Below are 14404 nucleotides of genomic sequence, written 5' to 3'. Positions count from 1 at the left end.
CAGTTCCCCTTCCAAATATTCTACAGAGATTATCTCAACAGTATACTAGAAAGGGGAAAACTAATTAAGCACACTATAGAAGTTACTCTCCTGTCAATAACTCAGACCATAATCTCATGCAATTTTTTTCTCCCACAGAATACCCCCTTCTCTCTTAACCACTCTCAACCTTCCATCTCTGGATATCCCCACCATGGAAAGATTTGAAGAAACTAGTATCATTGCTTGTACTAACAATTATAATCTACAGATTTTTCAAGAAAAATATCAATAGCTTCTGTCTTCCTGCCCCTGCAGAACCTATGGTACTAATGTGCCTTAAGTTCTAACCACTTGTGTGTGATTGATATAATCAATCCTCTAAGGCTTCCCTTTAACCTCTATGCAGGCATAAACCATCAGATATTGCATGCGCACGCACACACACTTTTAGCATCAGCAACCAGCGATTTTTTTTCCAGATTACTCTCAGAAAGTTTTCATTTTTTTTTCAATAAATAAGCATATTATTCTAGTAGAGCATATTGAGCTGCTTTGTTTATTTATCTTTTTTTTAATTACCAAACTGACCATGGCAGCTGATATACAGGGTAATCAAAATTAAAGTGTCCCCTGTTTAAGATCTTGTGGAGTGCCATCTAGTGATCCAAATGCTGCAAGACTTTGCAGGAATACATTGTGTGTCATGCAGAAGCAATATTTAAGGGGGGAGGGGGAGTAGTTCCAAAATTCACTGCCAGGGTCACTGTATGGTGCACTGAAATATAGTTAATGTAGTAATTTTTTATTCTGTTATGTATAAATAACATTTTTTATTCACTTCTATTATACATTCACGAGCTGGACTGTTCAATCGCTGCCTTTCCAAGTATGTTACAAACTGCATCCTTTGCTCAATGCGATGACAGAATGCAGCTGGTTAGAACTGATGTGCATACACTGTGTTACGTTGCCTTTCAGCGCTGGAAAGTTAGGATGATCCTGATAACCCCTGTCTTTGAGATATCCCCATAACCAGAAGTCACAGGGCAGACAGATCAGGTGAAAGAGTAGGAAATGCTTGGCTGATCACTCTGGCTTCCGTGAAATGTACTCAAAGAACCTCCTGTACAGATTGACCGATTTGTGGAAGGGGCACTCCCATCCTTCATGAAAATGACCGAATCCATGCACATGCACTGCTGTAGCTGTGGCACAACAAAATTGTTTATCATATCGTGATACCTCTTGGCAGTAACTGAGCAGGTCACAGGACTGGTGAATGTCCTCAAAAAAGATTAGTCCAATGATAAATGAAGCTGTAAATTCGCACCAGGCAGTAACTTTGAGTAAATGCAAGAAATTTGTTGGCTTGCATGTGCAATCTCTAGCAATTTGGGTATTATGGCCATGCAACATCCAACTCCATTCGAGCTAGGAATGTCAGTCAACTGTCAAAGTTCTGTGGGTGCAACTCCTGTGTCAGGGTTATCTTAAATGGGTAGAAATGTAGGATATTCCATTGAATTTTTCAGACAGTTGTGTAAGGTGCATCCATGTGTCTTGATACAACGTGTGACTGCAGAAACCAACATTGTTATTCATGGCCTGCTCCACAATGGCAGTAGCAACTTTATTCACTTGTGAACTGATTGGTTTGCAATTTCTGTGAGGTTTAACTTCCAACAATCCTATTTCTTCAAAAGTACTAATCATTCATTGCAGAGCAGATGGAGATAGTAGACCTCGTCAAAATTTGTGCAGGCGATGAAATTCATGGAGTGCAGTAACAGCATTGCAGTTGTTTAGATAGTACAGCTTAAGTAGCAGAGCACATTAGGGGAAGGTTAGTGAAATTACTGTGGGTGGTATTAGCCACCAGAATGAAGGGAAAAATCCTGTGTCCATCTTTTAAAAACTCTCCTGGAAACTGCCGAGTTGCATGATATGCAATTTCCATGCTTTTGGTGTTTACAATGATCCTGGTGGTCAATTTTGGAACATTTCCCCCCCCCCCCCTGAGATATCACTTCTGTATGATGCACAATGTATTCCTGCAAAGTTGCAGCATTTGGATCACTGGATGGCACTCCACAAGGCCTTAATCAGGGATACCTTAATTTTGATCACCCTGTATATTGTATACTTTTTATCTATTGTATGTTATTTCAGTGATGTTTCAATTGAGCTTGATTTAAAATGTGCTCTTCAGATCCATATGATGATTAATGATTAAACATGTAATAGCCAGTAGGTGGTTAATATTTTTTATTTTTGTTGATATTAAAGTAACTTAAAAGTGTGCGTGCATGTGTGCTTCTGTTTGTAGTGCACATAGCAGAATTCTTCCATGTATGAGCTGGAAAAAAAATGTGAGAAAAATAGCATCTAGAAACAAGTCTATGCATAACAAGAACCAACTGTGTAATGATAACCATTCTTCTTAAAGGTGTATACTTTTTTGGAACAATTAACTCTGTTTCCAGTGTTGGTAGCTTTCACTGAATTGAGTAACATTGATATCAAAGTTATAATTTTTATTATTTTTATTATCTTGCCTCTCAAATCAGATATGTTCATTTTGATAAAATGAATTTGATGCAAGTGCACAATAAGAACAATGAGCATTATAATTAAAAAACGAGAGTTTTAAGTAGATGCAATATCTAAAAAATCTATAAATCATATAATTCTCTTATAGTCAAACTTTGTATATAAAGAGATGTGTATATTTTCAATATCTAATTAGTAGTCTGTGTATACAGTGTAGAATCATCAAATGCCAGTTTTCATGTAGTTTCCTCCCTTGTACTGATTTATAAGGTAAAGTAACACAGGATTGCTATTTATTAAATAAAAGAGGAATTAACGATTTCAAGCCATTTAAACCATGTTGTCCACATTTTAATCCTGCTATTTTGCAGCCAAATGTTATTGCTTCCATTGTAGTTTTTCCATTACATAGTGCCTGTATTATTGAAGCCAAAAAAGTGTCACCAGCACCAAGAGTATCAACGAGTTGGGGTGGTGGATAGGATGAAGACATTACAGTTGATCCATCACTGCTTCGAGCACAAGCACCACTGTCACCCCAAGGACATATTAACACAGAGCTTGAAAAAAAAAAAATAATAATAAATAAATAAAAAACAAGTTATACATTAAAACACGCACACACACACACACACACACACACACACACACACACACATACACACGATGGACAAAACATTAGCGATACCTACCTAATAGCATGTTGATCATCCTCTAGCATGAATAACAACCTGTACTCTCTATGGCATTGACTCCACCAGATGCCAGAGGTAATTCTAGCCATGCCTGTTGCAGCATTGTCCACAAATGCACTTTACACATCGGTCCTGGATACATGGATCTGATGTCTTGCTCTACGGCATCCCAGTGAAATTCGATTGGATTTAAATCTGGAGACCTTGGGGACCACTGATGGTCCCAAATTCAGATGAGGGTTCCTCGAGCCATGCCCGGGTGGTTGTGGTCTAGTGGGGTGGTGAATTGTCCTGCTGAAATAGACCATCAGCTGCAGAGCATGTGAAGGCCATGAAAGTGTATAGATTAGCTAGCACACAGTGTTTAAGGACTCTCCAGACACACTAAGGGACCTAATGTGGTACATGAGATGACTCCCCAAACCATCACATAGTCGACCTGGCATGACAGGGCCATGGTCATGCTGTTAATGCCACACTTGCACCCTCCCATCAGCTCAGTACAATTGATAACGGGATTCAACAAACCACACAACTCTGGCCTACTCTGCATAAGTCCAGTTTTGATGGTCCCGACACCAGGTGGCAATGCCTGATGACGAGCTGTCAACAGTGGTACATGATTAGGACATTGGTTCCCATAGCCCATGGTATGCAGGGTATGCCATACCATTCGCTTGCTGATGCTGCTTGGACCTCCAACATCGAAACAGAATGTGATTGGTTGGTCTGTATGAGCCTGGATAGTCTACATCAATCCCGGACATCAATGGCATGTGGTCAGCCACCACTTGTTCACTGGGCACTGGTACATCTGGAGATGGTAGACTCTTGATACGGTTGCCCTCAAGAGCTCTAGGGTTCTTACTACTACTTGATTAATAAGATGACCCATCTGTCTTGTGCTGATAATACATCCATGATCCAAGTTGCTAAGATCACCACATTTACCTATATTTGTCAAATTGCAATACACTGTTGGGAAGCCCCACTGTCTGCCTATTTACCATCTGCATTTGTTTGGGTGCATTTCACTCTGCACAGGGGAATGGCAGTGTCAACTTCCCATCACCCCTATGTCTAATGTTTTGTCCACTGAGTATATATACACATACATACTACACACACACACACACACACACATCAACAAAGTTTATATTAAGTTTTATTTAATAAACAATTTTATTCAACTGATAATTTTATATTAACATTTTCATAATGTGAATTACTTTTGACAGGAAAATACACTCGTTCGTAGCAAATGCATCGCCTGCTCTTACCATGTTTTTTTTTTGGTAATTAAATTGGAACGCCTATTTGAAAAGGGATAATAAAACAATAATTGTTACAAATAATGAAGAAGACAATATAACAGTTTTATTTTTGATTAATAGTTGGCTATTTAGTACAAGATGTGACATAATTAGGAAATGATAACAAATTTACAAATATTTCAAATTGGAGTAGACAGTGATATTTTCACTGGAAAAACAAATACCAGTATTCAAAATTTAGTTCAACTACAACATTTTCTGATGTACATGTCAATTCATGGTTTTATGCCCTTATAATAGCTTCTTGGAGCTCCCGAAGTGGCTTCTTCTTGTTTATTTCAGTCTCCATTGGGATACCACAAATTCTCAATGGGGTGGAGATCTGGGCTGTTTCCTGGCCACGGTAGTCATTGAATCAATTGTTCATCTTGCTAATCATTCACTGCAATAAATACTAAAGCATATTTAAGTACTAAACTCAATTTGTATATAGTACATTTTATGGTTATAGCATTACTTAAGTTTTTTGCCCTATGACAAGGGGCAGAGTTATCCTGAAAGATGCAATTTGCCATTACAGTAAAGTGGTCTCTGATAGCAGGCAGCAATTCTTCTGGTATACTTGTGCATTCACTGAACCTTTTGTGAAATGCAAGCACTTAACACCATGAGACAACACAATTCTCAGCCCCAGATCATCTGACTGGCTGAGAATTTGATTGACATCAGACCGTCAGGGTTGGATTTTTTCTCCTGATTGTCTTCAAACTGTCTGACTGTCTGTCATCAGTGACCTGCAGATTAAACTTTTTTCTCATCAGAAAAAAATTACTCTTTACCACTGATCAGGGGTCCATTTGGCATGTTCTTTGCACTAATTTAACCAAGTCAATCTCATTTTTTTTATTAACAAGGGTTTCTCTTTAGGGTGCCTGGCTATCAGTCAGTGTCGAATGAGTCTTCTTCTGACAGTTACAGAGCTTGCCACAACTCCCATTTGTTCTTCCCTGCCCCATTTCAGTTCTCTTTACAAAATGTGCTGATTTTTGAGGCAGAGCCACTTAAGAACTTGATCTTGGCATAGTATATTCAGTGGTTTTCTTTCTGTCCCCCCTTCTTCCTTTCAGCAGATCCAGTTTCCTTCACTTTCAACAGCAGCCATACCACAATAGATTGACTACAGGGCACCCTTTTAACTATTTCATGAGAGGAATAGCCTTCTCTATTCAAAGCTTGAATCACACTTTTTCTGCAAGGTGTTAACTGCACTTAACTAGCCATAGCGATCTCAGCATGAAATTGCAAAAACTAGCTCTTTCTTTCTATTTACAGCATAAAAAATTCTGACTCAATTGTAGCGATTATTACATTATACAGAAACCGTGGGAATGATATATGATGCAATACAAAGAAATATCTAATGATAAGTCAATGAAAATGCTACATTTAAGTAAGATGATGCAGTTTTTATGAACATGAGTGTAGATAACAGATAATTTCAACCTTTCAGAATCCAAAAGTATTAATGTAAAAAAAAAGAAACCCTACACCAAGCTCACATAACATACTATACTGTGATTGCATATAAAATCATGATTATTTTCAATAGATAGAAATTTCATTAGATGAAATGAAAGACAGTATAGAGGATAATTTGTTAGCTAAGGCAGTCCTAGCTAACAAACTTCAGCACAGCACAAGTGGCTTGAGACAAAAGTGTGGCATCATATACGAGGGTAATCTGAAAAGTTCTCAGCCTAACAATGAAAAAACAAATTTTATAATTTCGAAATTATTTTTATTTTTCAACATAATCTCCCATAAGACTAATACATTTATTCCACTGATGTTCCAGCTCCAATTATCCCTTCCCTGTAGTGGTTCTCAGTAAGATCTGCAAAATATCCCTCTACAGCTGCAATCGCCTCTTGAGGTGATTCCAGAATCAGAGGGAGCCAAATCTGGGGAATAGGGTGGATGTTCCAACAATTCATAGTGCAGATCCCTTAATTTTCCCATTGCCAAAACACTTTTGTGGGAAGGTGCACTGTCCTGATGAAAGATGACTTTTTTTCTTCTTTTCACGAATTTTTTCATCTAGTCTGGTTAAAAGATCAGAATAATATTCTCCAGTTATTGTTTTACCCTATTCAAGATAATTAATAAACAAAATTCCTTTAGCATCCCAAAACACCTATGCCATGACCTTTCCTGCTGAAAACTTTGTCTTCTTTGCTGCTGAACAACCGACTTCTGTCCACTGTTTTGACTGCTGTTTGGATTCTGGTGTGTAATGGTGAATCCAGTCTCATCCATAGTAATAAATTGATGCATAAAATCATTTTTATTCTTGTTAAAATGCTCCAAGCACTGTTCAGAGATTTTCATGCGAGTGCATTTTTGATCTGCTGTGAGCAAGCATGGCACCCATCTTGCACAAAGCTTTTTCATTTGTAATTCTTCATGCAAAATATATCCTATACATTCTTTTGAAATGCCTATAGTCTCAATAATTTCATGCAATTTGACTTGCCAGTCATCCAATACCATATCGTGCACTTGATCAATGATTTCTGGTGGTGTTACACTTTTTGGACATCCTTCATGTGGATCATCTTCAAGGCTAGTACGGCCACATTTAAACTCGGCAGTCCATAAACTTTTATGAACTTCGAATGAATATCTTTTGGCGTTAAACCTTCTTTTACAAAGAATTTTATAACCTCACGATACTCAATTTTATCCATTTCAAGGGATACAGACAACACTTTTGCTTCAGACAGCTGTATAAAACGAACTACTTGATAGAATGACTTGCAATTTCACATGGATGCTTATGACAGATGTACAAATTTAGAGAAAAAAAAAATCTTGCCAATAGTGTTACCATCTATGGTTGAGGCTGAGAACTTTTCAGACCACTCTCATATACACATCTAGTGAGAGAGAGAGAGAAAGCTGGAATTACTCAAAGATAATGCTGTCTCCTGACATCATTCTCCTCTTCTAACTTCTATGCAGAAGTTGGATGATGATCAAAGCAATTCACTCCCTATTATACTAAGAAAAGAAGAATCCTTTCATTATCTTGGATACTACCAACAAGGCTTCTGGTCCTGATGATCAAGCATATATCATCTTTACAACATTTCATACTTATCCTAATGTCTTTTACACCAGGATAAGTATGACATCCTGGACACTCACAACCCTCGGTACATATTGCTTGAAAATAATGGAAAAGATCATCAATGGTCAATTCTTCATCAGCTGGAGTCCACAAATTAATCAATGACTACCAGCATGAATTTCATAACTCTTCATCCATAGCAGATCTCCTAGCACAGTGTTTGAACAGTCCTACAGTGTCCAATGGGAAAAAGTTGACAAGTAGATACACTGTGTCTTTTCTGGGTACATTATCTGCTTTTGGATATAAATAATGGAAATGTTTGGAGAAAATGATATAGTTCTTAAGGTGCTAGATCTGATTTGGTCATATCTAGCACATATTGTGTCATCATAGTGGATGATGCTTTTTTTTTTTTCTTCTGATTTTGTCAACAGTCTTCTTCCTATAGTGATCTCAGATCCTATCTTGCTGATTGTTGATGACAGTATACTCCATTCCTTTTTTTTCATTTGACAAACTTTATCATGTTCAAAACCTCCTAGCTGCAATGTTTCAAATTCTGATCTTCTTTGCATTCTCCATTAGGATGTCATCAATTTCAATGCTATCAAAATACAGTCTTACCTTATTTCTAGCAAGAAGGATCTCATTTCACCCTTCCTTATCTTTAATAATGTGGAAATCTCCAGACAAGATCAAATTTCTCTTCTTGGGCTGGCTCACATCTCTGGCTTTTTATGGAACAAGCAGATCACATTCCAAAGCCTCCTCAGTCCCAAATAACTTCGTCTTCTTTTCCAATAATGAGACTATTTCTTGCCTGTACTATAGCTAACACTATACAAATCAAAAATCTGCCTAAATTTTATTAAAATACTGTCCTCACATACAGAATGATGTACCATAAACCTCTCCAAAAATATGTGATGCTGTCCACAAAAGGGTAATATATTTAATAGATGGCCTCTCTCATAGCTCTCTTTCTCATATATCATTCTGACTAGTTTCTCACAGGCATTCTGTTTTTGCCTATGCCTTTTTCTATAGATATTTTGTCACTGTTCTGAACTGGCTTTCATCATTCCTTCATTTCTCTAAGCCTGCAAAAACATAAGCAACTGTTGTCGATGTTTGTCATTAACCACAGTTGCTTATACTGCATTTCTTCAACCTTGGTACCACTTCCGAGTCTGGCTCCCACTGAATGAGACCTCATTAAAGGTTGAAACTGATCTGGATAGTGGCCCTTCCCATAATGAATAGCATAATACATATCCGTAAGGATATGTGCATTGCATTATGGGATATTAAGGCAATTGATGTGAAGTCATTAGCTTTAATATAGAAGTAATCCAGTCGTGAAGTGACTTCACGCACAAACTTTGTTTGCTTACACTTGGATAAAGGATGAAACCGAGAATATAATTTCTTGGCATCTCTAATTTATAGTATAACCAAATGAAAACATTTTCAACGTCAACAACAACAAAAGGATATGAAGGAACAGTAATTTTTTGTGTTGTTCTAGTTCAAGTGTAAATTTTATGTTGGGATATAAGTTGTTCAGATAAGCTTTGAAATTAATTAACTCATTCATTGTTCTTGACTAAATAACAAAAATATCAATGTAATGTAAACACATTTTTGGTTTCTACTGATAGTTTTTTTATGCATTAGTTTTGAAATTTTCCATAAACAGGTTGGCTACGGCTGGAGAAAGGGAGGAGGGACCCATGGCAAGTCCTTCTTTTTGTTCCCAATATTTGTCTTAAAATATGTGTATTCCATACAGTGTTTGAACAGTCCTACAGTGTCCGATGGGAAAAGGTTTACAAGTAGATCCACTGTGTCATTTCTGGGGTACATTGGCGAAGAAACTGACTACATCTAACTTGCTAAGATGTCTGAAGACTCTATATTTATATCAATAAAATGTAAATTTTAATAATAATTTCAATAAAATGTAAACTATTTCTTTTTTACAAATGATTCTGTTTTTTCTAAGTGTAGTGATATCAGGTTTGAACAGATATTTTGAGGTCGGGGAATCTCTCCCATCTACAGTTAGCCAAATGGAATATCCTTTTCGTGTATATTTGGTTCGCCATAAATTGTCTGATAAAGAATTTTAAAATTCTTCTAGCCAGTTAGGTAACTTTGTGATCAAGTCGCTGGTTTTATTATGTGTGCACCATGTGGGATCCCTGTCAGGCTAAATAGGTATTGGCTGTTCATTTTTCTTGCATAATATAATTGTGTGAATTCATAACCACTGTTGCATTTCCTTTGACTGCCTTAACTATCACTATATCTTTATCTCATCTTAATTCTTTAAGGGCTATTAACTCCAATTTTGGTATGTTTCTATGTGGTAATTTAGATTTTAGCAATAAGGCACAAGTTTGTATGCAGATGAGATCTGCAGATTCTCTAGGAATATTACGAATTCCCTTTTCAATTTGCACTATGATGTCTACTTTTGGAATGTTCTGTGGAGATAAGGCAAAATTAAGACCTTTCATTAGGAAATTTTTTTGCATGTGAGATAAGACTTTGGAAGAAAGATTGATGACAACTTTACACTGATCTAGATGTTTTTCTTTTTCTTGATGAAGCAAGTTAAACTTTTTTATCGAATTATATTTCTTTTTATTTGCAGCCGCTGGCTTTGTTGGATGTAAGTCTGTCAATGATATCTCATAGGTCAGCTTGGTATAATTATCAAATGAAATCATTCAGTTTGCACAACTTAAAGTTTAAATGACTCCTCCATTCTCCTGCACATATATGCAATATTCACATAATGCAGATTTTAACACCATTACATGATATGAGAAATCATTTATAAATTTCATATTCAACAAATTCATAATTTAATTCTAATTTAGTTTCTCAAAAGAAGAGATAATATGCACAACTGGATGTCAATAACAGGAATTTCTGATTGGCCAATGTAATGAATTTATGACTGCTAATTGTTTTTTTTAATCACCACAAGAGGTCAAGCTAGGCCAGTTAACCAGTATCAGACATTAAGTATCCTACAGTAGCATGGTGTTAGCTGCTTTTATTATTATTATTATTATTATTATTATTATTATTATCTGACTTCCATGGAGTCAAAGGACTCATTGTGAGAGGTTCATACTGTCATGCACAAAGATTATCAAACTGTGCCTTAAACTCATTTATATGTTGAATATTGTGTGCATATATACATTCCTGAAGATGACCTTAATATAAAGAGTGAACCGTAGAAGGTAATTTTAAATATGATTAAAGTGATCTCAAAACAGTAGTTGATTCAATAAATTAATATAATAATAAAATGGCTAATTTACATCTAATTACAGTGGTACCTCAACATACGAACTTTTTTCATATCCCATTTTGACCTCAAGATATGAACCATGATGCTTTTCTTTTCAAATGAACTAAAGCCTGCTTTACATTAGACTTTTTTTTTTAACTTTTTCCCCTAGTACTAGAAACAGGCTTAATGAAGAGTACAGCGCCAGCATATATGTATGCACGTTTAGCTGAGCACGTGCTGAACCATCTCTAGTGTAACAATTGTTGTTACTACATCGTATTTATCTGAAATACGACGAATGCTGCATGTATTTGCTTTTTTGTGTATCTATTTCGGTATTTGTGTAAACAAACAATACACTTTGTGAAGATTTTTTTGGGTTTGTATTTATTATGTGTACTGCATGTACTTCTTTTTATAAGTGACGTGTTTTATTGTAGTTTCATGTTTATTTTCTGAATAATCTACCAGATAAGCGTCATTTCACTGATCAGCATATTATTTTCAGCATAGGGCCAGAGAAAACTAAGAAAGAAGAAGAATATCAGAATAGAAATTAAAAAAGAGATTGTGGAAAAATATGAGAAAGGAGTCAGGCAAAGTGATCTGTGTAAGCAGTGTGACTTGTCCAAATCCACCATAGCTACAATTGTCAAGAAAGTAGATTTTTTATAAGGAACTGGATGTGGCCAAAAGAGTATCTATCATGTCATCTCGAAGAAATAGTTATGGAAGAAATAAAACTTTACTGCTCGTCTGGATTAATGACATGCAGGTGAAAAGAGATAGTGTATCTCAAAACATGATCTGTTTACAAGCTCAAACTATTTACAAAGATCTTTCACAGAACTTGCCATTCGCTAGCAGTAGCAAAGACATCGGCGAAGAGTTTAAAGCTAGCAAAGGATGGTTTGAGAAATTCAAGAATAGAACTGGTATCCATAGTGTTGTTAGACATGGAGAAGGTGCTAGTGCTGACAAAGAAGCCGCTGAAAGGTTCGTGATGGAATTTCAGAAACTGATGGAGTCAGAAGGTTACAGACCAGAACAAAATTTTTAAATGCGATGAAACTGGGCTTTTCTGGAAGAAAATGCCTAAGAGAACGTTCATCACTAAGGAGGAAATGGCATTGCCAGGACACAAGCTAATGAAAGACAGACTAACTTTGCTGTGCCAATGCCAGTGGTGACCTGAAGATAAAACCTCTGTTGGTTTACCACTCTGAAAATCCTAGTCTTTAAAAAGTAGAAAGTTAACAAGCACAAACTCAGCATTATGTGGAGAGGTAACAGCAGAGCCTGGGTGACCAGGCAATTCTTCTGTGAGTGGATGACAGAGGTCTTTGCTCCCACAGTGAAATGGTATCTACAAGAAAAGGATCTACCTGAGAAAATTCTTCTTATAATGGACATGCTCCAGCACATCCACCACAGTTGGAAGAAAATTTGGATGAAGAGTTTAATTTCATCAAAATTAAGTTCTTGCCTCCTAATACCACATCACTCCTACAACCAATAGATCAATATGTTATTTCCATCTTCAAAGAGCTTTATACAAAACTCCTTTCCAAAGATATTTCGGAGTTATCACCGACACAGAATTAAAACTCAGGAAATTCTGGAAGAATCACTTCAATATTCTTCATTGTTTGTGTCTTATTAGTCGGGCATAGGAAGATGTTTGTGTGAGAATTCTAAAATCAGTCTAGAAAAAGTTATGGCCTGACTGTGTCCAAGGAACTGCATTGGAAGGACCTGAAAGTGAAATTGACATTGTAGATACAGTTGTCTCCCTGGGCAAGACCATGCATTTGGAAGTTGATGAAGCAGACATAGAGGAGCTGGTAGAGGAATACAACATTGAGTTGACCACTGAAGAGCTACTGCAGTTAAAAAGAGAGCAAGAAAAAGAAAAGGATGAGGAGGAAAAGCAAACGCCTTCAGAGGACGAAGAAGACAGCAACAAAAAGGGAGCAATTCCAACAAGTGATGTAAACAAAATCTTGCAGCACTGGGACGAATTGCAAGAATTGGTTAACAAGTGACTTCCAAATCAAGGTGTTGTTTCTAGAGCCACTAATATCTTCAATGACAATGTCATTAATCACTCTAGAAGGGTGTTAAGGAAATGACAGATTCAGTCAGATATAATGTTGGGTAGGTTTTTTAAACCTCCCTCACATGAGACAAAAAGAAGCAACTGATGAAAACAAATCGAAAACTCCTGAACCACAAAACCAGCCACAAGAAATTTGATTTTTTTTTTACAATTTAATGGAAGATGATTTTCATACTAATCATGTAAAACCAAAGATTTCATAATTAATATGTAATGGTATACAAAATGTATTTATAGTGTAAAAATTCTCCTTCGCACTCCTTCTCCATTTCTTTGTATTTTCTTCATTTAGTTGAGAATATTTTTTTATTTTTTGGATTTTTTTTCAATTTTTGAATCTGGGAACAGGTTAATTGATTTCCCATAAGATATAATGGAAAATTGGGTTTCGAGATACGAACCACAGTCAGGAACGAATTAAGTTTGTAAGTCGAGGTACCACTGTACTTTAGGAGCATAAACTGGGCACACATCCAACATAAGCACCAGAGATATATTTAGCATTCAGAGAAGATACAGTGAGGATGGCATGGCCCAAAATTAGTTCAAAAATTTACATTAGATGATAAGTCAATTGATCATAAATATGGATGATCAACTGCCACTGATGACAAAATGTACTGAAGAAGAAGACTGCTACTGAATTCGATTTATGGCTAACAACTGGGGTGCTTGCAGATAGATTCCATGTGAGTGATGATATATTGGTTTTGCATTTTCAGATTGGGAAAGGTATACCAACTTAACAAATGGGTTCCACAAACTCATAGCCAACACTTTGCAGACTATTAATCTGCTTAATGCTGCATTCTTGTTACCGTAATGAACTATTTTTAGATGGGTTTGTTGACACAACAAAAAAGTGACATATATAGCTCAGCTACTACCCATGCTGTTTGTCATCACTCTGCTCTTTCTCAACTCTCTATTGTTATACCTAAGCAAATAGACTAAACCACTTTTCAAAATAAACTATCACTCTCACCTTCCACAAGAATTTTTCAATTCTTTTCAACATCCTTTTTCTTACTTTCCAAGTCATCTGTCTACCAATAACTCTGAAACCTGTTCATTCCTTTCATGTAAAAACTGTTATTTGTTTCAATGTACCATCCAGAAAACAGATCTTTTATCTGCACTACACTCTTCTCTACATTTCTGACAACTGAATCTCCATATAATATGACCTCAGCAATACAGTGAGATAAAGTTCAAGTTCATATTTAACAAAGAAGTTATTTTGTATGAACAAACTGTAATGTTTCTTAACTTCTTTATTCAACCTAATGAGACAGGTCCTTTGGACTTGGTCAGTAAACTGACTGAATCAAATCCAAA

The 14404-nt window shown here is 36.2% G+C and overlaps 2 protein-coding genes across 7 annotated transcripts in view; one reads left to right on the top strand and one right to left on the bottom strand.

The window, feature by feature from the left end:
• LOC150107485 (kynureninase-like) overlaps nt 1-14404 on the top strand; it is a 413072-nt gene that overhangs the window by 379811 nt on the left and 18857 nt on the right. For 3 of the 5 annotated variants that reach the window (XM_090391904.1, XM_090391903.1, XM_090391900.1), the window contains one exon: nt 9334-9600. The exons of 1 other annotated variant lie outside the window; for it this stretch is intronic. The gene's annotated coding sequence lies outside the window, so the exon portion shown is untranslated. Of the gene's footprint in view, nt 1-9333; nt 9601-11455; nt 11695-14404 lie in introns of those variants that run through there. One more of the 5 variants, XM_090391902.1, reaches the window with a different exon arrangement.
• LOC150107484 (ketohexokinase-like) overlaps nt 2502-14404 on the bottom strand; it is a 90734-nt gene continuing 78831 nt past the window's right edge. For both annotated transcript variants that reach the window (XM_090391905.1, XM_090391906.1), the window contains exon 6: nt 2502-3092. In XM_090391905.1, coding sequence (XP_090248031.1) covers nt 2822-3092 — 271 coding nt within the window. In that variant the 3' untranslated portion in view covers nt 2502-2821. The remainder of the gene's footprint in view (nt 3093-14404) is intronic.

The sequence above is a fragment of the Typopeltis vanoorti genome, chromosome 4, assembly GCF_054136105.1.
Source record: "Typopeltis vanoorti isolate ZY-2024b chromosome 4, IOZ_Tvanoo_1.0, whole genome shotgun sequence".
Taxonomy (NCBI): domain Eukaryota; kingdom Metazoa; phylum Arthropoda; class Arachnida; order Uropygi; family Thelyphonidae; genus Typopeltis; species Typopeltis vanoorti.
Note: the sequence above shows the minus strand (reverse complement) of the source record. Positions and strands in the feature narration are given on the sequence as shown.